Source organism: Drosophila yakuba, chromosome 3L (genome assembly GCF_016746365.2).
Source record: "Drosophila yakuba strain Tai18E2 chromosome 3L, Prin_Dyak_Tai18E2_2.1, whole genome shotgun sequence".
Taxonomy (NCBI): Eukaryota; Metazoa; Arthropoda; class Insecta; order Diptera; family Drosophilidae; genus Drosophila; species Drosophila yakuba.
In genome coordinates this window covers 15173786-15197978 of record NC_052529.2, presented here as the reverse complement: position 1 = coordinate 15197978, position 24193 = coordinate 15173786, and the positions used below count along the sequence as shown (strand labels likewise).

The following is a 24193-nucleotide window of genomic DNA, read 5'->3' as shown; positions in this document are numbered from 1 at the left end:
ATTATTAGCTTATTTAATATTTAAAAATATATATATCTATATCAATATATATCAATCAACGAATGGAGATTTCTTTCGCTTTCTTAAGGGAGATGATTAATTTCTGTTGCTATATTAACGTAAATACACATTTAGCATGACAGAAATTTCTCTCAGTGCATGCTTTAGAGTCGCCTATAACACAGTGTGCACTCTCAGCGGCGCTCACACCGTTTCCAACCGTCGGATCGTGCGGACGCAAAAGATGTCGCGCGTCAAGTGTGTTGATCGCTAGCCAAAATAAATGAAATAAATAATGAAAAGTAAAAGTGTTTTATCAGTGAGAATTTAATGACAGGCTGCTTAAATTTATAAAACAAATACATAAGCATAATCCAAACCAAAGTGTGAGTTTCGGCGGGAAAAGCGCAGTGAACCCGGCAAACAAATCAAACGACAAGTGTTTGTGGGATGCATTTGGGTGCAATGTGTTTATGGATGTGTGTGTGTGTCTCTCTGTGTGTGTGAGTGTGTGTGAAGCTTTCAGGATGAATGTACGTGCAGGTCCTTTTGCGGCTCCTTTGCATCCCTTTTTGCAAAGTGGCGCTATTTTCTGTTTGATGCATATTGTTCTTCCATTGCAATCAAAACGGAGTTGGAGCCACAATCACACATGTACAGTGGAGACTGCCTATAATTAGCTGGCTTTAAAGCTTTATATATTGAAGAAAATATTTGTAAAAGACAGATATACAAGATATGGATATACTTGCTTACTTAAATATTATTGCTTACATATAGTATTTAAACTATGCAATATGTTTGTTTTGATTACCAATTGGATCTCTGATTTTTCTGATCTAAACCGGTTCTCAAAAAGATGATCAATAAGTTTTGAGTATTTCACACTATAAGTAATGAGAAGTTTCCTAAGTTTCCTTTCCAAATTCAGGTCGCGTAAATATTTAAAAATTCGTCATACAGAAGCCAGACTGTAGGGCCAAAGACAAAGGCTCCTACTTCTACGCTCAACCTCAAGCTGCATATGAGTTAATATTTGTCTAGTTTTTGAACATGCCGCTTTTGTCTCAGCCTTTGTGTTCCATCTCGGATTCGTCTGACGCTGAAGCTGACGCTCTCGCTGTCGCTGTCGCTGTCGCTGAAGTTGACAAACCAACCAGGTCCTGGTCCACTTTGGATCACGGCGTCTTTGAGGCGATGGCCCGGGGGTTGGGGGCCGGAGACTGGGGTGCTTTGGATGCAGGGGAACTGTGGGCGAAGGGACATAGGGGCACCCTGCCGGCATCCACATCATCACAGCAAATAGCTCCACTTTCCACTCTCTCGCCGAAAGTGCTATCCTTTTGCAGGATACCCGCGCTGCCTGTGGATGCGCGGGTGTGCGGGGCGAACTCTCTGGCGCTGTAAAATATGCAATTAGAAAGACATCAAAGCACAGTCGCCGCTCAACTCAACGCTGATAGCCCGGCAACCTGCCTGCCACCCTTCACCACCCCTCTGCACCCTTCAGCACCCTTCTCCGCCCACCCTTCACCGCCCGCCCCTTGTAGTACTCGCCCCCTTCCCCGCCGCCTGCTTTGGTATGCGCTTTGACACTGCCACAGACGGCAGTGCAAGAAATATGTGAATGGTTTCTCACTTGCATGTTGCATACATTTTAATAGCTGAACAGTCAGACATTTTTAATACGTTAAAAAGTTATTAAAAGCTATAGGCAATAAGCCATTCAATGGATAAGATCTTAAGATTTAGTGCAACTTTATGTGCAACAAATCGCACTGGCTTTTGTATCTAAAAGCGAAATGAGGCCAACAAAAAGTATGTTTCTTTAAAATATATATAGATAATTTGTAGTTATATTATAGTATTGCTTAAACAAGATATATTTTTTTTTTTAAGCTATGCAACAAACTGATTTCAAATAGATTGATATTTTTTCAAGCATTTTTCTGTTGATTTGTATTAGCTCCGCACTATGGAGATTTTTGTCATAATTTCATATAAATACGAATGTAAATTAGCTAGTCTTTTTTCGAGTGCAAAGTGCAAGGACACTCAACGAGAAGCAGAGAGGGTGGAAAAGAAGGCTTTCGAAAACCCAACCCGAAACGAGTCTCATCATTAGTGCTCCCCCGCCATCGCCACCGCCGCTTGTAGTTGTCACTTTGTAGGCCGCTACCGCTGGCGCTTTTTGATATTATTTATTTATATTTTTCACTTTTAATAAAATGCTGTCGCCGTTGCCTTCGCTACTTTGCCTTTGTGGAAAGCGGAGGAGCAGGCGGCGCAGAGTTGGGAACGTTTTGCCAAACTCGCGGCCAAGCGAGGTCAATTGGCTTAATTACTGTGTGACATCGTGTGTACAAGTGGCGATGCCGATGGTGATGGTGATGGTTATGTCGTTGGTTATAGTGCTGGTGAAGGCGGAGGCGTCTTCCAAATGCCTCCACATTCGCCACTGAGTAAACAGTCTTGCGTTTATTCATGTATATTTCAACAGATAGCCGCACTCCCCTATCAATAGAGTCCCTTGTGCGGGAGACCATTAAATTTAATCGTTTTTCGTTTTTTGTCTGCGTTTTTCAATCACTATCTAGTAACGAGCATCGCAGCCCCACTGCCCATAAACATATACACTCGAAAATGCAAGCTGAAGTACAAAAAGTATATAATTTAATAATACATATAAATAAAATATATGAATATTCATTTAGCTCTCAAAACTCAAGCTCATATGCCGTTATAGTATCAGTTCAATAATATAAGTTAATATAATTTAATCCCCAAAATATTTCTCTCTGTGCAGAAAAAATCAGTTTGTACATACATAGTGAGAAGTAGTGCGTAAGCGTCGCTTATCGAACGGATGCCAATTGGCCATGTGTGCATGTGGATGAACCCAGCGAGACTTTTGACTTGTGACACACTCATTTCCTTCGGCCGCAAACAGTAATCAGTGTGCACAAAATGCACTCGACATCATAATCAGTGGGAAATACAAACAAACAAGTGCATATACGAGTACATTTCAAACAGCAGACAAAACAACGATAAAAATGCGCCTGAGTGGCTGGGAAATGCTCCTGCTCCTGCTGCTCCTCGGAGTGGTCAGTGCCGTCCGGCAGTTGGAGGAAAACCAGAGCACCAAGAACGAACACCATCATTCGGAGGAGCGACAGGTGCGTCGTCGAAATAATAAGAGCAATGCCTCCGTGGACCACTATCGCCATGCGCCACCTGGCGGAGTAAAGAAGAACAGTCGCAGCCATTCCGTGAGCCTGGATTCGGATGACTACGACTGGCTGGATGCGGACACCAGCGAGGCAGTCGACAGCTCCGAGGTCACGGCTGTGGAATCTGTAAGCTCGTCCGGCGAATCGCATGGTAAGTTGATAAGCAAAGTCAGCCCTGTGACCTTTTTACTGGCACATCAAAAGCAGCCGCTTATCAGTTTGGCTTGACCCACTCGTAGTGACAAATAGTGACTTGGAAATATATTGAAAGTTCTAGAAAGCAAAACAGAAGTATGTAGTATGCACGCATATGTATTTATGCATATAAAATAATGCACACTTTTACAGCTTTGCAACTAAATGTGCATATCGAAACAGAGAATCTTCAGTCAGATTTCTTCCGCGGATAAACACATGATCTGCAGCATATCTAAGCCATATCTATATAGAGTTCCTGGTTTTTCGAGTTCATTGCTTTTAAGCCAGACTGGTTCCCTAATTTATTTGAACGTTGTCACTTTCATCGGCCCGCATTTTTAGGGCTGGTCAGTTCGGCTGGAAATGGAGGAACCGGCGAAAATATATATGTAAAAACTTTACAGCCCCTCCCACTTTGATTTGCATGTAAATGGAACCACACTCTCGCATCCACTCACTTAATCAAAAGCAATAATTTGCTTTTGAGCGCGAACGAAATGTTTTAATTGAAAGTGCTGATGCGGATGACGATGCCACTGTTTCCAGATACAGATACTCGCATCCAAGTAAATGCGTGTGTGCTTGTGCTCGAATCTAAATTGAAACTGTGTTAAAAATTAGTTTAAATTGTTGCAAAGCTGGCTTGTCTGATGGCGCCAGCATATGTGCACAAGTAGGAATCCAAGATATGCTGCTCTTCTCCACTCTTCTCATTTCTTCGCTGGCTGTTTTATTAACTCGCCACTCGAGTGAATTATGGTGGGCCGGGGTGTCAGTGTATGATAAATGTGTTAGATTTCCAATGAATTTTTATGGCCTGCACCACACATATATGTCGCCGCCTTGAGCTTAACTGATTGTGACTCTTTTTTTTGCAAAAGGAAATTCTTCTTTGGCTCAACTGCGCGATGTTGTGCATGCGAAATGTTGTGGATTGTGCGGCATTTGAAGTGTTTTGCATACAAATGGCCATCGTTGATGTTTCATTTGGATGCGCTGCGATCGTAAAATAGCTATTAAACAATCATTTTTCTTGCACTCACGTTAATCGGACGGGTGGTCGGATGTGTCCAATCCTTTTGATTTTTTTCATGGAAGTTATCTTCCCGCAAATGCCGACAACTTGGCGACAAATCAGCTGTGACACTTGACATGCGACAGCGAATCCGGAGACTGCCATTCGGTGGACTTCTTTATTTTTAGCAGTCACCCCATTCCACGGATCCACAGATCCAAACAGGAAAGATTCACAGCAGTGGGAAATACCATTTAATTAGACCATGCAGAGAGTTGCTCTTTGAAAAAATGTTACAAAAAGAAACAATTTGAGGACTTTTGGATTGACTAAATATCCATTGTCTGTGCATTGACCTATGAAAGCACTCATATGAAATGATAACTATTCTCTTTTTATTTGCATATATTTATTTAAATTATTTTCAAAACAAACACCTATTTTCTTTGCGTGTGGTGCGTTGACAAGCAACTTAGATCATTGGCCAGAGTAGAAAAGAAACCATCGGCAGACTGCGCAACTTTGCAACTAAGACTGAAATTAAGATGCACCATAAAAATAGCACTCAACGACACACTATACGCAGAGTAGCAGGCACAAATGAAAACATTAACAGTTTTAAAAATAAATGCCAAATAAAAACCGTATCACAAGAATCGGAGAAATCACAAAATGGCGTGGAAGACAACGCCCGGGAAATTAAAAAGGCATTTTCCAAACGATTTGTCACAGTTTCGCATTTGCACATTTGATTCCCCAAATCGATGTTCATAGGCCCACGGCCAGAAATATATTTCGGTGGACTTCAAAGTAAATTTCCGCTAAAATTAGTCACTCAACCCGAGGAAAAAGATAAAATGCGACTGTCCGGACTCGCTTGGCCGAAATGAAAATGGCTGAGCCAAAAATACGTGAGTTTCCGAACAAGAAAACGGGGGAAATCTTAGCAGTTTTCACTCCACCCCCTCATCCAAAGTTGCCTGCCCTGCTTTGGCAATTGCACACTTAATTAATGGGCACTGCTTTTGATCTTCTGTGAAGTTCAGTAGCCCCCAATTCCTGACGCAAGTGACAAAAACTGAAATTTTTCACGCACTCAGCGAAACTCTTTGAACCCGCCCTTTACGCCCAGCCAACTGTCACACGTCCAAGTTCCACGGATCCGGAGTTTCAAATCCGGAGATGGGAGCTGGGAGATGGAAAATGGGAAATGGGAGATCGGGGACATGTGTCGCAGATGTCAGACATGGGAAACGCTTCCATGTAGTGATGGGCATCATGACGTGATTTCAGATCAGATAGTTTCAAGTGATCTTCAGAGGAGTACTCCCTGCATCCAAGATATTGCATTCGTGTCACGACTTTCAGTTCCCTTCGAACAAACTCATTCATATTCATCTGGTTGGGATAAGCAGGCTATCTGGTTGTTCAATCTGCAGCTCAATCAGAATAATGTCAATTATAGGTAGGTGAGACAAGCTGTTACAATTGACGGTGAATAAATCTTTAAGATCTTATAGTACAAAGAATTGAAATGAGATTGCTGCTTGAATTTTAACAAGCTGTAGCTGGTAAACTATTTCATATTTCAAGTAACATAAGGCATTATTTTCCATAAATAAAATACTTTTCTTATTAAATATGCACATGATTATCTTATGAACAAAACTTTTTATATCACGGTGCCATCGCTGATCCCAAAACCAAACGACTCATCGTGCTCCCCCATTTCATTTCGCAAGAAAAGTTCAACACCCAATGAGCAATCCTCCAAATGAACCGCAGCCAGATAAAAAGGGGAACGAGTACAAAAACCAAAAAAAAACATGAAAAAAGAAAAGGAAAACAAGCCTTAAGTGCTTAATAAGTAATCAGTCACCCAGGGCACTCGTAGATAAGCAGGATACCATTCCAGCCACCTAATTAGTGCGACAAACGAAACCCCTCCTTGATATGCCGTGAAAGTCCTGTGTGATTTGTGCCAGAGGAACTGTGTGTTGCCACAGATTCAGCACAACATGTGGCGATCATGATCATGGTCATGACCATGATCAGGATTCACGAATCAGGAATGGGGCATCAAGCGAATCTGACTTGGGGAACCAGATAACTGGCAGATATCTCGCTGCCTTCCGTGGCATTTATTTTAATTTTAATTTACTGAGTGGTGTCAAAATGCGTGAGCCAAGCCATTAAACTCTGATATGCTGCACTTTGCCAACTTAACTTCTTGTTTTCCTCGCGCAACATGCTTATTTTCTGTTTGTTTGCTTCTCTTGCAGATATCTTCACATGTTGCAATCAGGTCTTCGGCTCATGTCGCACAGCATGCGAAAATGTAAGTATTGCAGATCGGGGGAAAAGGGGAAGGGGGGAAAAGAGGAACAGGGGGGGTCTTAGTGGGTAGGATTGATCATATATCAAAAATCCATATGAATGCTTCAGTGGATGCAACGGGTGGCACAGACAAGGGCAGCACTTTGATAACAATTTGGCAAAAGTTTATTTTAAAAATGGTTTAAGACAAAAGTTTTATTTGAGATTATATATTTTTAAGGCAAGCAAAAATTCAAGAAATTTATAATTAAAATATTAAGAACAAATATTTATTTTTATACCCGTTACTCGTAGAGTAAAAGGGTATACTAGATTCGTTGAAAAGTATGTAACAGGCAGAAGGAAGCGTTTCCGACCATATAAAGTATATATATTCTTGATCAGGATCAATAGCCAAGTCGATTTGGCCATGTCCGTCTGTCCGTCCGTCTGTCCGTCCGTCTGTCCGTCTGTCCGTCTGTCCGTCTGTCTGTCCGTATGAACGTCGAGATCTCAGGAACTACAAAAGCTAGAAAGTTGAGATTAGGCATACAGACTCCAGGGACATAGACGCAGCGCAAGTTTGTCGAATCATGCTGCCACGCCCACTCTAACGCCCACAAACCGCCCAAAACTGCGACGCCCACACTTTTGAAAAATGTTTTAATATTTTTTCATTTTTGTATTGGTCTTGTAAATTTCTATCGATATGCAAAAAAACTTTTTGCCACGCCCACTCTAACGCCCACAAACCGCCCAAAGCTGCCACGCCCACATTTTTGAAAAATGTTTTGATATTTTTTCATTTTTGTATTAGTCTTGTAAATTTCTATATATTCGCCAAAAAACTTTTGGCCACGCCCACTCTAACGCCCACAAACCGCCAAAAACTGTCCTTCGCACTTACACTAGCTGAGTAACGGGTATCAGATAGTCGGGGAACTCGACTATAGCGTTCTCTCTTGTTTTACATTTAAATTAGAGTCTTTTCTATTCGCTAGATAATAAACGATTTATTTATACGAATTCCTCAATGAATAAAAATCATTTGAATATAAAATACATACAGCGCATAATATAGAAGCTGATCAAAATTAGTTTTTAAAATGTTACTTTCTGCCTTTGCATACATTTTCCAACCCAATACTTAAACTCATAACAATTTGAACCCCAGTGATGAAGTGAGGCGCCTGCTGCACAGTGAACACCAACTCGAAGGGAAATGATGTGTCTGTCATAAATATTAAACGTTAGCCACAGGCCAGTGGCCATAAGTACGAACACCTCGGACAGCAGATCAGATACAGATTGAACATGCCGATAAGGTGGAAAAACTACTGATCAAGCCACAATGCATTTCCTGGTATTTTTATGAGCCCATGAATCCTCTTTCCCTCATTATGAATGGACTACGGGCCGTGAATGCCAAGCAAAATACATTTAGAATTCAATAAACGTTGATCCGTCAGACTGTCACACGCAGAAAATTCATTGAAAATGATTATGACAGGTTTTAATGGTCGTTCGATTTCGGTAGAACTTTGAATACCATATCCACATCCGCTGGCATTTGATTTCAGTTTTCAGAATATATAGAGCCTTGTGCCAAAAAGGATTGAAAAATCCACACAAATTGCATTGTTAATTAGCATAAACTGGCAAACAGGTAATTGCACCTCAAGACCGAACCCAGACCAAAAGCCCAGTCAGCTACAGAGAAAATAAAACTTGTGAAGTAAGAACAACATTACTTCTATAAAAGTTGTAGTACAACTTCAAATTGGATAGGAAAATATGACATTAGTTAAATTCCAATCTCATTTTAATAGGACTTAAGGCTGCTTTTGTTGTTCAGTTATTTTCTTTCTGTGCAAATTGAGAGCCAGACGAACCAGTTTGCCACTCAAAGTCATTCATAAAAGCCCAGCCGGCTGAAAATCAATTTGTTGTCTTTGCCAGTGAGTTGAGTGAGTGTCGTGTGCGCAGTTGTCGGTAGTCTGCCACGACTAGGAGCCCCGATTTAGTTGGAGGCAATGCCGGCAATCAAATCACTGACATCATTTAACTTTGTAATCATAACCATTTTCCACCCAAAACCAATTAGTTTTCCCAGCCGAAAGTGGGCTGTGCGGCTATGCCAATCTTTTCATTTAGAAATGCAAATGAAGGCATTAAATCTTTTGGCCAAATTGAAACTGACAAACAGGATAACCAAGCCAAGCCAACCGGTTGCGTTCCCATGGGCGTTACCCAAATCCACTTTTCAATTGCTCTGCTCTCTCTCCGGTGTGCCAAAGATTAGAGAGTTAGATCTTACAAGTGGGTGTCGGGAAATTGGAGACCCCTTGATATACGACTCCCCACTCACAAATTGTTCTATTCCTTATCCGCTGAATGTGTGAAACGTCGAACCCGAGACGGCAGATCAGTTCGAGATAAGTGAAAATTTACGCGCACTTTATTATTGACAAAATGCTCGGCGTCTGATAATTGCAACAGGCAATCCTGTGGGCTCATATCTGATGAGATTTGGTGGCCAGGTGGGCAGGTTGTCCTCGAAGAGAAACCGAGGACAAGGATGCCATGTACCATGTAGTCATCCGAGTGTGTGGGAGTGCGTGACATGGCCACGGACACTTCATTAACAAAACTGCAACAGACATGCCCGAGGCCCAAACTTCAAAGGGGGGAAGTCAGACGAGAAACACACATGCAAGAAGTGCGTTCCAAGCAGGGGCGTAGTCGATAGGAGGTACCCTGCAATTCGGAAATAAGCATGTCATTAAATAGATGGGCGGATGTACTTTTAAGTGTCCTATCAACAACTTCTGAGCAGAGAAAAAAATAGTAAAAAAGGTCTATTTTAATTATCGGTTGTCATCGCTGAAATTAGTTAAATGTAGGTTTATAAGTAAATAAGAAGGGGCTACTTTAAAAGTGTAATTTAATGGAGTGGGAAAGCAACTAGGAAAATATTTATAACAATTACAGTTTGAACCGCATTTAGACTAAATTTAAATTTTATAATCATGAACAACTTTTGATACAAGATTCTCCACCCAGATGCACTCCCCCTTAATACCAATGCATCTCCACCTCAGTTTATGTTAATTTGTATTTATGGGAATGCCACCAGGCTCAAGATCCAGACAAGTTTCGAGGACAAGCACACGAAGTATCTTGAATAGACATCGCTTTACTCAGATTACTGTGGCAGATACGTGAGTGAGTCTCGGCATGGAGTGAGCCTGAAAATTTGTTATTGAAGTTCCCTGGTTCTTTAGTTCTTTATCGATAGAAGGAAGCAGCGAGAGCGGGGCAAATGTTATTTATGATGGTGTCGGGATGGGAACAGCACTCAAAAATGTAACATAATACGCCAAAAACTACAACGAAAGGAGCAGGAAAGAAGTGCAACCTGCATGTTTTGAGTCCTGTATCCAAAACTTAATACCGACCCTGAATGCAACCCCATGCACTCAACCAAAAACCAATAAAAAACCTTTAAAAGATTGTACTCTTCTTCGGATTAAAATCAGACACCAAATACCGCAGTCTATAACATTCTTTTTAAGTAAATTCTTTATTTAATACTTGTTTAAAGCTGAGAGGAAAGCACTTGAAATTTTCCTGAGTGTCGAAACTTTGAGACTGCGCACAGAGCACTTGAAGTCCAACAGGTTGCGGGTCAGGAGTTGCGGGTTAAGCGCATGGTCGATGATTAAGTTTGATTGCGATTAATAACTTGTTGTCTATTGCAATTTATGCATATTTTTCCAGTTATCTCTGGTGGAGTATGCCACTGCCACTGGCGGCGATAGTCGCGATGAACTGCACAGATATTGTCAACTGCACCAGGTGGAATTTTGGACCTGCGTCAACCAGACTTTCGACGGTGAGTGTGTAAAATTAGATCATAAAATCCATTAAATTATATGTATGTATATGTATGTATTTTGGTTTTCTGTTTTCTGTTTCCTCTTCTTGCAGCGGTCACCCGTGGAGCCGACTGGTCGGGCAGACGCTGCTGCCAATTTGGAGTCCTGCCCCATTGCCGCAACGTCTGCGCCACTTCGAGTCGCTCACCTGTGCAAAATTGTCGGCGGAGCGACGAGCAAACGCTTTACGACTGTCTGGAGCGGCAGGAGGCAGCGGATCAGTGCTGCGGACAGGCCCGCACTTCCGAGTGTCTGGAGGTAGGGGTCTTCAGAGCTATAGCACAGTGTAATCTTAAATTCATGAAGTATTAAAGAGCCTTTAAAAAGCGGACCTCATTGGAAAATACGTTTATACTTTTCCTTTCATAGATGAAAATATATTTTTAAATAATTCAAATATCTGAACATTTTACAAAATAATAATGACTAATTATTTTCAGGCCTGTCGAGCCGTTTTCGAGCCCGCCAACGACAACCATGACCATGTGGACATCAATGGAGCCTGCGGAGATCGCAACGCGGATGTGATTCAGTGCGTCAACAACCACACGGACATGACGCCACTGGCAAATGCCGAACAATGTAAGTGAACAAAGCTTAAAAAATAAAAAGTACCAAAAACTTAATGTTCCAAAACTATTTCTTAGACATACCCTGTTGTGAGTACAGCAGCAAAGAGCACTGTCGCCACACCTGCCGGAATCTTCTGCATCAAAACGCCACTCTTATGGAACGAAGTGAGGTGATCTTCTCGCGCTTGGAAGCGGCAGGATGTGGCTCACCACTACCACAACTGCCTTTCTGGCAGTGTTTCCTAACAGTGACGGGTAAGCTGTATGTGCCGGGAGGAGCTGGAAGAGCTGGGGGATCCTTTGCCCAGGGACGGATATCGGGCCAAGGCGGATCTCTGGGGGAGGCCAACCACCTGGGCATGGATGCGGCTAAGAGGCAATGCTGCGAGCAGGCCAGCAGCCACAAGTGCCGGCGATTGTGCAACCAGATCTTCACCAGCAACTGGTGGGATGCGCGCTCCAGTTTTGAGAACGAGTGTATGGACCAGCCTGGAGAAAGGGAACTGCGGCGATGCATCGAAAGCGTAGATGCACCATGTGAACTCGGATGCCAGGGCCTTAGTTTCTGCTCCAACTTCAACAATCGACCCACGGAACTCTTTCGCAGCTGCACGCCAGAACATGACGCAGCTGCTCGCGAGGATTTGCAGCTGCTGCAGCAGCGGGGAACCGTCAGAGTTCTGGGACAGGAGCTCTTTATCAAGAACACCAGTCGGTGTGCTCCGGACAAGTGGAGGGCTTTGGTGTGTGCGCTCCAACTGAAGCCCTGCACGCGAGTTGGTCTCTTCAACGGCATTTGCAGCGAGGATTGCCACGAGCTCCTGGACGAGTGCCTGGACTGGACACTACAACACCAGCGACCAAAAGACATATGTTCTCGGTTAAAGGAGAACGATGATGATGCTCCACTGCCTTGTATATCCCTGGGGAGCTACCTGAAACCAGGGGATGCCAGTCCCGAGGAGTTCCAGGGTATCACATCACCCTGCGCCAAGAAACCCTGCAATGGCAGCGAAGTGTGCATCCTGCAGCGAGGAGGCAACCAAGGCTACTCCTGTATACCCGGCTGCAATTTGGGACAGGATTCCAAACTGTTTGTACCTTTCGGCGCTTACGTGCGTCTTGGAAAGAGTAATCTGCATAAGAAACTGGAAGTGGGCCAGTTTCCGCTGGCCGAGCATATTGTTTGCTCATGCGGATTACAAGGTCGCCTGGAGCAATGTCAACCCCTGCCGAGCTATATGCACGCCCACTGCACCCTTCCAGGAGCCAGGAGCTACCGGCATGGATCCTCATTCTACCTGGAGTGCAACCTATGCAGTTGTTTTGCCGGTGAGATCACCTGCACCAAACAGCAGTGTCGTCTGCCAGGATTCGCGGATTCCGGTTACACGAGTCTTCCGTGCAATTGTCCAGCTCACTATGTTCCCGTGTGCGGCTCCAATGGAAACACGTATCCCTCGGCCTGTGTGGCCAAGTGCCATTTCCCGGAGGGGAACTACGTCTACGGGGCCTGCAATGCTCGGAATGCCTGCCAGGCGGCACCACCAAACAGTTGTCCCTCCGGAACTCAGTGCTTGGACAGCAGGAAGGTGTGCCTGGCCAGCATGCAGCGACCTTGTCTGCAATACGTGTGTGGTAAGTTACGGAGGATAAACGCTTTATACCAACGATGCATTTTAAAAATAATACGACATTCTATAAATATTTCTTGAAATATATCAATTATCTGTATGATTTCTCCATTTCAGTCAACGCCACCGCTTCCAACTGTTCAACTTTCCATCAGGGTGAGGTGTGCGATGCCCAAGGACGGACTCATCCCAATGCCTGTGCCCTGCTGAAGGCCAATCCTCAGGGTCAAGTGGCCTACTGGTCCGCCTGTCAATCGAGTCGCTTCAATACCTCACCGTCACCAGTCTGTGGCATCAATGGAGTCACATACAAGAGCAGCTATGCGGCCAGAGCGGAATACGTGCTGGTGGATTATGTGGGTCGATGTCGGGAGGTGGGCCTGCTGGTTAGCGACATGGGAAGACGCTGCAGGACTGTCCAGTGTCCCGCTCCCGTATCCAAGCATTGTCGCTTGATAGTTCCCCCAGGAGCATGTTGTCCTTTGTGTGCAGGAGGAGCCTTCAGGATAATCTACTCCAGAAAGCAATTCGATCGCGCCATGTACGGACTAAGGGCACAGAGCAGCACTCTTTTGACTTTGCACGGGGTGCTCCAACAGCTGGATGGACTGGTGCAGGTTAGCGAATGCCAACTGACTGGATTCCTCACCATGGAAGTGGGCATCTTTGTGGCCATAGTGCCGGCCAGCAGTATCAAGCGACCCACGCGCCTACAATTGGAGGCCTGCGCCCGGGAGGCGGAGAAGATATCGTCCCTAATCAATGCCCAATCGCCCAGGATCACAACCAATCTAGCTCTATCCTGTTTGACAGTATCGCATCTACTAGAACCCACGCCAAATGGAGCAACATCTTATGGTTCCCACGCCATTTGGATACTCCCCTTACTGCTGTTAGTTTCTAGATTAATCATAGCCTAAGTTAGTCCTAGAAGGAGTGTGTATGATCTGACTCAATCAAGTGAATTCTTGGTGCCAATTAATCCGTTAGTCTAAGGAGATGGAATGTGCCTTCAACTGTAAGGAATTGACCCTCTGTACCATGTGATATTAGCTAAATTAATTCTTAAGCTTTAAAGTTATTTTATAGTTATTATTTAGTTTATGCCAGGGACCGTTAATCATAACTATCTTTTGTTTGAACTAATTTAAATGTATTTTATAATTTGTATACTCCTTCATGGTAACGACATATAAGAAATTAAAAAATAATCATTTCAAATCTGGATCGTAAAAGTTTAAAAAAAAAATAATGGACCAAAACCCGATAATGTACCCACCCTAAACTATGGTTATATTCTTAAATTTCGAAATCATTGTAATATATTAATTTTTGGTCCCTGGCTAGCGTTCGTTAACGACCAAAGCATTGTCCGCCTAGGAGTATCGCTAGTCTAATAAAATCCCTTGAAAAAAAGGAACTTGAGATGAAGCATGGCTTCCTTTATTGAACCACTCCAAGTAGATCCTGCCGAAGCTCTATTATAATAAATGTACGAAAAGGGTAGAAAGGGTTATCGCTTTAAGAAGTATCCATGGCCACCACCTGGACGCGTTCGGTGACGAGGAGGTCCTTAATGTTGGTGTGCAGCACGGTTGAGGTTCCGGTCTTGAAGCGGTAGTCCAACTGGCGCTCGCCCTTCTTATTGGCCAGCTCATAGTTGCGCAGATACTCCACACTGCCCTTGCGGATCACACACAGATCGATGTTGGATCCCGAGCCCAGATCGTTGAACACACCGGAGGCGATGGCATCGCGCACCAATTTCTTACCCTCCTCCTCGGACAGGTCAGGTCTCCAGCGACTTTCGAACACGGTCATGGCGGCCAGGGAACCCGATCCCATGGTGGCATACGGCAGTTTATCAGAACTGCCATGTGGGTGAATGGAATAGATGTGAGGTCCGGTCTTATCCACTCCACCAAGCACCAGAGCGGCACTGATGTGACCCTGGTAACGGAAGAGCATCTGCTTCAGCATCACATTGGCGGCCACAACGCGCACCTCACGGTCCGTCTGCAAGCGATGCAGCTCCAGCTGGGAGGAGATCAGATCCGTTGTCATCTCAGTGTCCGCAGCGGTTCCAGCTCCACAGCAGCTGAAGGGTAAAGATTTTCGTTAAGTATTTTGAGATACTTTGCGTGTTGCAGAAGCAACTATTCATCTTTTTAGCGAAATAAGCCTATAATATCTAAATTATAATTTGTAATATTTCAGTCAATTTTAAATAATATAGACTTTGAACCAAAGAAAAGTATTATTCATATTTGTGTTAGGTATTTTTCAAATTATGCACTATTATATTCCTATACTCCGGTTGACAAGATTATAGTTATGTAGAAACTACTTGGTGAATACCTTCGACTTCCTAGCTTTTTAGCCTTTTTGGAGGATAGGTTGGATACAAATAGATGTGTCATTTGAAAACTGGTGTCAAAGCAATTTAGACTATGTGGATAGAAGGAAGTGGCTCCACTTTTGTAATATAGCACAGAAAATAACCCATCCTTCCTTTTCCAGCATTATCTTATCCCTTATGCACTTGAAAGTGTTCATTATACACGCCGTCTAAGGACTTACTATATATTTTTGGCCAAGTAATGGATCTTGGCGCAGTTCTTGTCCGAGACAATGGGACCCTCGGTGGCTCGCGTATCGGCGCCCAGGATAACACCATCCTTGTAGATGATGCCAACAATTGTGGTTCCCGTCTTGGTGGTGGTCGGTGGCTTGAAGCCTCCTTTCAAAAGAGTTGCATTGCTGAAAGAAAATAAAACATAAATTAATAAAAGCCGATGGCGGATTACTGGACAACCCGGATGATTCTAACCGCTTGCAGTTGTCGAAATTGAACCCAGCACGGGGCAGATCGCGTGCGTTATCCAAATCCATTGTATATTCTTTTTGTTTCAACTATATTAGCAAGGAAAACTAAAGGTTTAATTCTGACGAGCGCGATGACAAACAAAATTGTTAAAGGCGTGATAGAGCTGGAAGTAACATCGATAATTTATCGATATATACTGATGGTCTTGATTAGCGATAGTATTAATGAAAAAATATTAAATTTATAAGTTTTTTACTGTAACCTATGTAATAAATTATACCACATCTTAAACGTTCAGTGATTTACATACCACATTGTAATGTTGTGAATTACACTACGCCTTTTACATGCAACAAGTGCATAGGAAAGCCCCTTATATTTTGCAAGCGAATAATCATATTCGAAAAATATCGATATACTGATTTCCTTCTGTTCGCCTTGGCAAAGTACCATCACATTTGTGGATTGCATCCCTGGAAAGTATTTTGGTAATTTACCATGTCTGCGGCCACAAAATTACATAAAACAAGTTGGTGCGCCCTTCGGCAGCTGCAACAATACAGAACTAAGGGTAAGTAACACTAATTACAAGCCCTTTTATTGATCAAAGATCGAGGAAGTTGTTTACATAATGCCGGTGGTCATTCACGTTTAGCGGAGCTCCTCGGCCAGTGATGGCATGCTCGTTGGTATCTGGCGGAAAAATCGCTAAAAGTTAATACGGATCCCGGTATTTTCCAGGGGTTTACAAAATGAAATAAGGTTTACTTATTTATTATCATTATATTATGTCATTACAGCCAATTTCAGCGGCAGTTCGGCATCGATAGCCAAACGGAATGACCTATTCAACCAGGAGCAGCGCCGTCAACGGGATGCCGTTGGTCGAATCGATAAGATCGAGGTGCGGTACCTGGGACTTCCCGAGGATGTCACTCTGGTGATGAACAGCAACATCTCAACGCCCTTTAATTGCGCCCAGCATCTGAGTGAGGGGCACTGTAAGCGATCGGCACTTGCCTTGATCGACGGCAGTGTACCCTGGGATATGCACAGACCTTTGCAGGAATCCTGCACTCTGCAGCTGCTCAACTTCCATGTCTCCGAGCCACATGTGGTCAACAAGTGAGTGTTATACTGCATATATTTTGGCATACGTATTAAACTTACCTAAATTGTTTACTTTTAGAGCGTTCTGGCGCACTTGCAGCTTTATGTTGGGAGCCGCCTTGAACCGCGCTTTTAAGCCTGAGGCCAATCTTCAGCTCCACAGCTTTCCTGGACCCAACAGTAAGCAGAATTATTTTCTGAAATTTTATGGAGAATAGTTCGAACCTTCTGAACAGGTTTCCCACTTTAACGAATACGAATAATTTAACTACTAATACTTTTAGCGTCATCCTATTAAAAAACTTGTTTATTACATATTACAGTCAAATCCGGTAGCTTTGTACACGACATTGTGCTGCAAACCCAGAACTGGGAGCCGAAAAAGGAAGATAGGCGCGCCATTTCGGCAGAGATGGTAAAACTGGCTGCTCAGGATCTGCGCATCGAGCGTTTGGACGTCCAACAGGATTTGGCCCAGGAGATGTTCAAGGATTCCAAGTATAAGAGCGAACAGTTGCCCAGTATTGCGCAGCAGACCAATGGAAGGGTCACCTTATATCGCCTGGGTGATCACATCGACATCTCACGCGGTCCAATGGTGGCCTCTACCAGCTTTCTAGGCAAGTGCGTCATCTCGGCTGCCCACAAAGTTGCGGAGGAAGGTCCCGCTGGTGCTTTCTATCGCATTCAGGGCGTTGCACTGCCGACTGGCTTCCAGCTGAATCATGTTGCATTTGGTGTATTGGAGGAGCGTTCCAAGAAAGCCGTGAGTATACCCCGCCGTTTTTTTGGTACAGAACTGTGTCACAGATTTAAAACACATTTTAGAGCCCCGCACGCCTGCCCAATGAACCATTTGAGGAACAACAACAACTGCAATTATCTTAAAACGTTCTTTAATATTTAAAACTATACTATAAGTGTTTAAAGGTAAATCATTAAAGAGCGTCCTAATTTGTTACAAGAAAAACTCGTCTTTAAAAAGATTTGACCATTTTACTTACTAGCTAAATTATCGTATGGAATGAAACTTTGGATAGCTCGTATAATTAAAGACAAATAAATTTAGCATCCATAAAACAGAATTTAAATTGCGGAACACTTTTGGTCTTATTTTGTGTATGGATTTAATGATTTTATATCCTTTTAATTGCCAGTGCTAGGACTTATTTAATTTGCTCACACACCAGTTCTATTATTACAACTGTCTCTTTAAAAGCATTTATATTATAAATTTTAAGCTTCTACAATTAAGGAAGGTGCTGTTTAAATCATGTGTAAATACACACGTAAAGCTGACCACAGACTAACATTTGGTAACGATTTCATCTCTAACATATAAGGCATGCTTAATGAAGCAAGAGAATCAGAGATTCCACACAAAACATATACAATATATACATCTACAATAAGAAAACAAAATCAACATAGCTGTTTGAGATTCAGAGCTATTCCTTAAAAGCTCTTGAACAGACCCTCTAAATCGTGTTCGTTTAGGGCAATAGCTAGCATTATCAGTCCACCCAGAAGGATACCAACAATTTGTATTATTATACCCTTTGGATCTTTGGCCATCTCCGGATTGTGGGCCACACTCATTGTGGGCACCAGATCGGCAAAGGCAATATAAAGGAAGGAACCAGCGGTGGCTGCATAAATCCATTGGGTCATGCCATCTCCAATTCCCGCGATAAACAGACCCACGGACATGCCCACAAAGCTGAGAACTGAGCTAACAATGTTCATATAGATGGCTCTTCGCATGGAGACACCTGTTTGGAGCAACAGTGCGAAGTCGCCTAGTTCGTGTGGCAACTCATGGCAGAGAACGGCAAAGGCTGTAGCAAATCCAGTGACCGGATCACTTGCAAAGGCTGCACCTATGGCCAAACCGTCGGTCAGATTGTGCAAGCCATCTCCGATGATTACCATGAAGGCTACTGGAGTGAGCGGTCGATCAGGGGTCTTCTCGTCCAGCTTGGCCTCCTGCAGCATCACATTGAGTTCTCGCGGAAGGGGGAGTTCAACAGCATCCTTGGCAGCGGGCTTCTCCATATGTCCGTGACTGTGGCTGTGACCATGTCCATGGCTATGTCCATGGCCACCTGGCTTACCTCCCTTGAGAAGCGGTATCAGGTTCTCCAGCATATACATGAATAGCGCCGCCAGGAAAGTACAACCACATAGCAGAGCCGCCTCATTGCTATGCTTGTGATCTGATTCCAAGGGATTAATGCCAGTGACTTCCTCCTCGTGCTTTTCCTCCTTGAAAAGAGCATGTGGCAGCAAGTGCATGAGGGCATCGCCAGCCAAAGTGCCCACAGCGATAGAGACCAGGAACTTGAGGATTTCCTGGTAGGCAGCTGACTTCATCAGAGGAACCAGAAGAATTCCCAGCAAACCGCAAGCGGAGAGTATAAACATGGTGATGCTGGCATAGATCCAAGCTATATGGATATAGGTAAGTTATCTTGTAAAGCAAAGTATAATTAGAGATACCTACCGTACCATATCTTCTGGTTCTTATTGTTAAGGTTTTCCGATCGAGCAGCTGGTTGCTTGCACACTCCATTATCGATTTGGGCTAATAGAGCTGGGCAGAGTTTCATAAAAGCTCGCGGAGTGATCCGCACCGAGTTGATGAATTCGTTGTATTCCTCTTCAGAATTGTGGATGGCATCAGTTGCACTAGCGTCATTCTTAATGAGCAATTTGCGGTAGGCAATGTTTTTGTGGAGATCGTTGTGGTTTACGATGAGGGAAAGCAACGACTTGGGCGATAAGCAAGCTGCAACAGGTTCTGGAAATTAGCAAAAAAGTAATGATATTGTAAAAACCAGAGGAAATATTCCTTGTTTTAAAATAAAGGACTAGTGGGTCAACATCTTAGTACTTCGTTAAGCTTCAAATGACGCAATTAGTAATTCATGTTATTTACTTCTGATTGTGCAGTTTGAAATATAAACTGTACGTTATGCATTGTTCTATAGCTTGGTTCACGTTCTGGGCAGCACCTGTTTGTTTTAATTTCAACCTTTTAAGCACTTTGTTTATAATGTTAGGTATGGGAAATTTTCTTTTTCCAAGCTTTGTCGCTACTATTCTGTGGAAATAGCAGTTACATTTCTTCGATCCCGGCAGCTTGCCCTTTTATAACTTAAATGTTATCCAATTCGCAAGTGCGAACTTGTCATTAATCCAGTCGGTTGTTTAGTGTTAACTTTATATGGGACAGCCTTGTAATGATTGTGTGCACTTCAATTAACCGTAAGGCTCAGTCAAGAAAAATAAATAACAAGCGAACCGATTGAGGCCTGTTTGTTTCTCGTTTTGTTTCTGTATTTGTATCTGTATTTGTATCTGAATCTGTTTCAATTGTTGTTTTGTTTTGGATTTCCGCATCCATAATGCGTCCGTTTATCGTGTTATCGCCCTGTTTTCGTCGCCTGCTGACAATGATCTTTCCTACCTGCTGATTTACGGCTACATTTACGGCCCAAAAGGCGAAAGAATACGCATCTGATACTAGCTACGTGTAGTATACGTGCATGGTAATGATAATTTATGCGACAAGGCCACGATCACAGACGGAACTTCCTATCAACCAAATGAGATGGGAGGATGGGATGGCATAATTGAATTGATGATAGACCGACCGCAGTCGCCGGTCGCCTTGCACTTGGAAATCGGCCAATTGATGGAAAGAGTCGGGTCGAGTTGAGCCGAGTCGAGGGCCGGCTTCATCTATTTATACTTCCATTCTGATGCGAATGCGACATTCTGGCGTACTCAATTTGTATTGTGCCACAGGTGGTTGGTGTTTTATCATGTTTGCTGTTGTTAATGGCCAGCTCAAGTGAGCTTTAATCCGAGAATTCCTTAGAATTTCTAGGCCTTTGTGGATACTGGACAACCGGGCTAAGTGTTAAACAAAAACTTCACTTCATTTATGACCATGTTGTCTGTCCTAGCGAAGCTCAGGCATTATCAGACATACATAGCTGATGGTGGGCAAACACAGTAATAAGGATGGAAGAGAAGTGCGGATTCTCCGGCCATCAAGATAAGACAGGTGCAAATCTTTACTCAACTATGTATAAACAACGCCACCCACCTGAACTCTCCCTCGGATGGCGGTGCTTGGGATCATGCATTTCCAGGAATTCAGGAACCTCGGCCTCCGACTCCGCCTTTGAGCGATTGCCAGGTGGAGAGATTTGCACCTCCAAAGCCTCCTCATCGGTGGTATTGACTTGTGTTGGCTCAAAGTAATAAGTGACATTGGAGCCACGTGTTCTTTGGTTGGAGTATCCCTGAGGTCGATGCTGATCGATCGTGTGCGAGGGATCGAATTGGATTTGACCCAGGTTCAGGCTGAACATCAAATGCTCAAGACCCTAAAAAAAATATTTAAATAACTATTAAAATGGACGATAATTAACAAGGTTTAATTAGGGATCTAAGAAATATATCTTATCTTATAAAACATCCTTTTCTACATACGTATCTTACAGTTTTCAAAGATAGATACAAAACCAAAGTGGTTTACTCAAGACTAACAGCTTTTATACACACAAGTTTAAGGAAGGCGCAAATTATAAGCAAACTATCTAATGATAAGAATAGATAGCATTATGTTTGAATTATTGTATTTAAACTAATTTCTTTTAAAGATAAGTAAGGAATTGAAAAAAAAAGCATTGAAAGAACTTTTGCAAAGATAAAAAGACATATTTACATATGTACAAATACTTATATAGTTTAATGATTTAATATCGTTTTGGATAGTTATGAATTTCCTAAACTATGCATATTTCAACAATAATTGCAACCTTGAAGTTGTAAAACCCATTTAAAACAACAATTAATCTCGAAATAGCTAGAGAATATGAAACAAAACAACTGCCAGCTGTTTTGTTTACAGCGACCGTCCTGAAATCTTTATTAAAAACAAACCTTAACCTGCTGCACATTTTTCACAGTAGCTCTCCACAAAATCCCACCATTTCCCACTATTTGCACTTGCAACTTTCTGCTAATTTGTCAGAGCCAATACTTTGGCTCCGATCTATCACAGATAATTACTTGATTTACTTGTCAACGTGCCAGGCAATTATATTTACATCTGAATTCATTTGCTTATTGTTATTCCACCATTCTGTCGCATTTTTGCTGTCGGCAAAGTGGGTGGAGATTCCCCGGGGAGACGAAGCCCCATCTAATTGCCTCGACAGCCACCTGTCGCCGCCGGAGATCGGAGGATTGGGGATCGGGGTTTGGGGCGTGTGTCATTCGAGTGATGAGTGGCTCCGAAGAATTGCCCAGATTCCCAAGATCAGGATGGCGGAATTTGCATATGAACAAACATTAGACACACGCGCGCTGGCACAAACAAACTACTTATTATTATGTAGCTCAGGCATCCACCAAATGGCTGATTTTACTTTCATTCAGCGAAGATTTGTTTGTGTGCCAAGTGTGCCATGTAATCCAAATTGGAATATTAGAATGATAATAGAATATGAGACGGTTGGGTGGGCATGGGGCCATCGGGCATCCAACCCTTAATGTTAGTATGCCGAGTGCGTAAAAAGTAAAAACATTTTAGTAGCGGCGCGCCATTCAAATGGACACAGCGTATTGCGTAGCCCAAACGCATGAGTAATGTCAATTGGCTCGGATTGCTCGGCATCGCACTATAAGTTTGGAGTCCATGTCCATAAGCATTGCGATCGCGTTGCGAAAGATGCGGCTGATTCGACGGGGTATCTTGGGTTTCGTCAGCTGCGCCGCGCATCTTGTGCCCATTAGGAGGAGCAGTCTTATCGGGCATATCCCCTAATCTCCGACTTGGATAAAGAAGGATGTTGTGCCAGGGGGCAGGGGATAGGGGGTGGGTGTGGGTGTTGGTGCCACGACAGTCGTGTTGATGCTCAAGTCTCGTACTATATATCTCACAGTGCGCTGCCGTTCGTTAGTCTGGATTTTGATTAAATTTATGATAATGCCAGCAATAAAGTGTACGTTTTTTATCATACGTTCCAAGCCAGACGAAGTGCCTGCCTGCCCCTGACCATCCCCCTGCCCCTCCACCTGTGTTATAAAATTGCTACCCTCATATAAAGATTACAACCTTTTAAGAGTGATGCGATAATAGCCGTTGAGAGTGTTTTGTTTGCCCGCTTGTCAAGTTGGCCAGAACACAATTGTTTCACTTTCACAATGCTTTAATATTTGATCAACTCTAATATGTCCGCACATTGTTTTTGTTGCTGGCCCAAATATGAAAAAAAGGCCAAAAAAAGAAGACACAAACTCACTAATTTTTTGCCATAACATTAACCGCAAAAGCTTTGTCCGTGCCCGACTTTGTTTACCTGTGTTTACCTGTGCTCAAATTACTCTCTTGTGTGTGTTTACAAGGCTAGTTCGATGGTTTATTGGTTATTACCTCAAAGTTGATTGTCCCGCCATTGCCGTATTTTTGAAATATCTGCGCCACGTACTTGTTGTATTCCGTGGAAGCCGGCACCGTTTTCAAAAATAGCGAACCCAGGCAAATTAGGGTTAAGACTAGCACCTGCTTTTGGGCCATCGTAATGGATTGAACACTCAGGTGGCAGATAGTTTCTATTCTCGTTTTTCGTTTTATTGAACCCGCTTATCTATCTACTGCTTGTCGGTCGTCACTTGTCATTTCACGCAGCTGCACCGCGATTTTCTCGACTTTTCACAATTTTCACAGACGCGTGCGATCCGTAACACTGCGGCCAACTACCGATCCCGTTCGACGGTCTTTTGAAATGACAGTTTCGCCCACGCAACGTTTTTATACGACTTTCGGCTCGGCGAGCGCCGGCGCGTTCTCCTTTCTCCCTCTCTCCTTCGCCTGCTGGGCGGGGGGCAGCTCATCGCTCTGCGCACTCGCTACAAACTTAACTGCCATTCGGATGGAGCTTCGGAAAAGCTTTCGCCGGCCCATCAAATCTGGGCGCCAAAAATGGCTAAAATCAGTTGACCGGTACATCGGTTAATTTCATATTAGAGCTCATCTTTTAAACTACAAATATTAATGTCACAACACTTTCCTTTTATAATCTTAAGAATTTGGCTTAAAGATTCTAGCAAGCAGAGATAGAGATATTTAAGTGCTCTCGAACTAAAAAGTATCTGTTAGATTGTAACTACTAAAAATAAGATTGCATACCTAAAAGGCGTTACAGAGGTGCTTTTCATTAAATAGTGATTTCCAGAACTCGCTGGATTAGAAATAAGTACTAGAAAATCAAAATATTTTAAAAAGTCATTGCCAAAGTGCAGCATAAAAATTTGAGCAATATTATAAGTGCC

At 43.1% G+C, this 24193-nt stretch overlaps 4 protein-coding genes across 4 annotated transcripts; 2 read left to right on the top strand and 2 right to left on the bottom strand.

The window, feature by feature from the left end:
* Nucleotides 1–195: 195 nt before the first annotated feature.
* Nucleotides 196–14549, top strand: LOC6534154 (reversion-inducing cysteine-rich protein with Kazal motifs). The gene is made up of 8 exons (XM_002094802.4): nt 196–386; nt 2807–3384; nt 6729–6784; nt 10543–10657; nt 10753–10958; nt 11141–11282; nt 11348–12910; nt 13024–14549. The coding sequence occupies exons 2-8, from the start codon at nt 3057–3059 to the stop codon at nt 13824–13826; spliced, it is 3213 nt and encodes a 1070-aa protein (XP_002094838.1). The 5' UTR covers nt 196–386; nt 2807–3056; the 3' UTR covers nt 13827–14549.
* Nucleotides 14328–15897, bottom strand: LOC6534153 (proteasome subunit beta type-7). Its single transcript, XM_002094801.4, has 3 exons — nt 15737–15897; nt 15487–15666; nt 14328–15004 (listed from the first exon to the last, which is right to left on the bottom strand). The coding sequence occupies exons 1-3, from the start codon at nt 15796–15798 to the stop codon at nt 14428–14430; spliced, it is 819 nt and encodes a 272-aa protein (XP_002094837.1). The 5' UTR covers nt 15799–15897; the 3' UTR covers nt 14328–14427.
* A 250-nt stretch (nt 15898–16147) lies between these two features.
* Nucleotides 16148–17813, top strand: LOC6534152 (39S ribosomal protein L39, mitochondrial). The gene is made up of 5 exons (XM_002094800.3): nt 16148–16304; nt 16534–16858; nt 16923–17023; nt 17167–17609; nt 17672–17813. The coding sequence occupies exons 1-5, from the start codon at nt 16232–16234 to the stop codon at nt 17729–17731; spliced, it is 1002 nt and encodes a 333-aa protein (XP_002094836.1). The 5' UTR covers nt 16148–16231; the 3' UTR covers nt 17732–17813.
* Nucleotides 17723–23649, bottom strand: LOC6534151 (zinc transporter foi). The gene is made up of 4 exons (XM_002094799.3): nt 23295–23649; nt 20958–21240; nt 19347–19643; nt 17723–19290 (listed from the first exon to the last, which is right to left on the bottom strand). The coding sequence occupies exons 1-4, from the start codon at nt 23436–23438 to the stop codon at nt 18299–18301; spliced, it is 1716 nt and encodes a 571-aa protein (XP_002094835.1). The 5' UTR covers nt 23439–23649; the 3' UTR covers nt 17723–18298.
* Nucleotides 23650–24193: the final 544 nt, after the last annotated feature.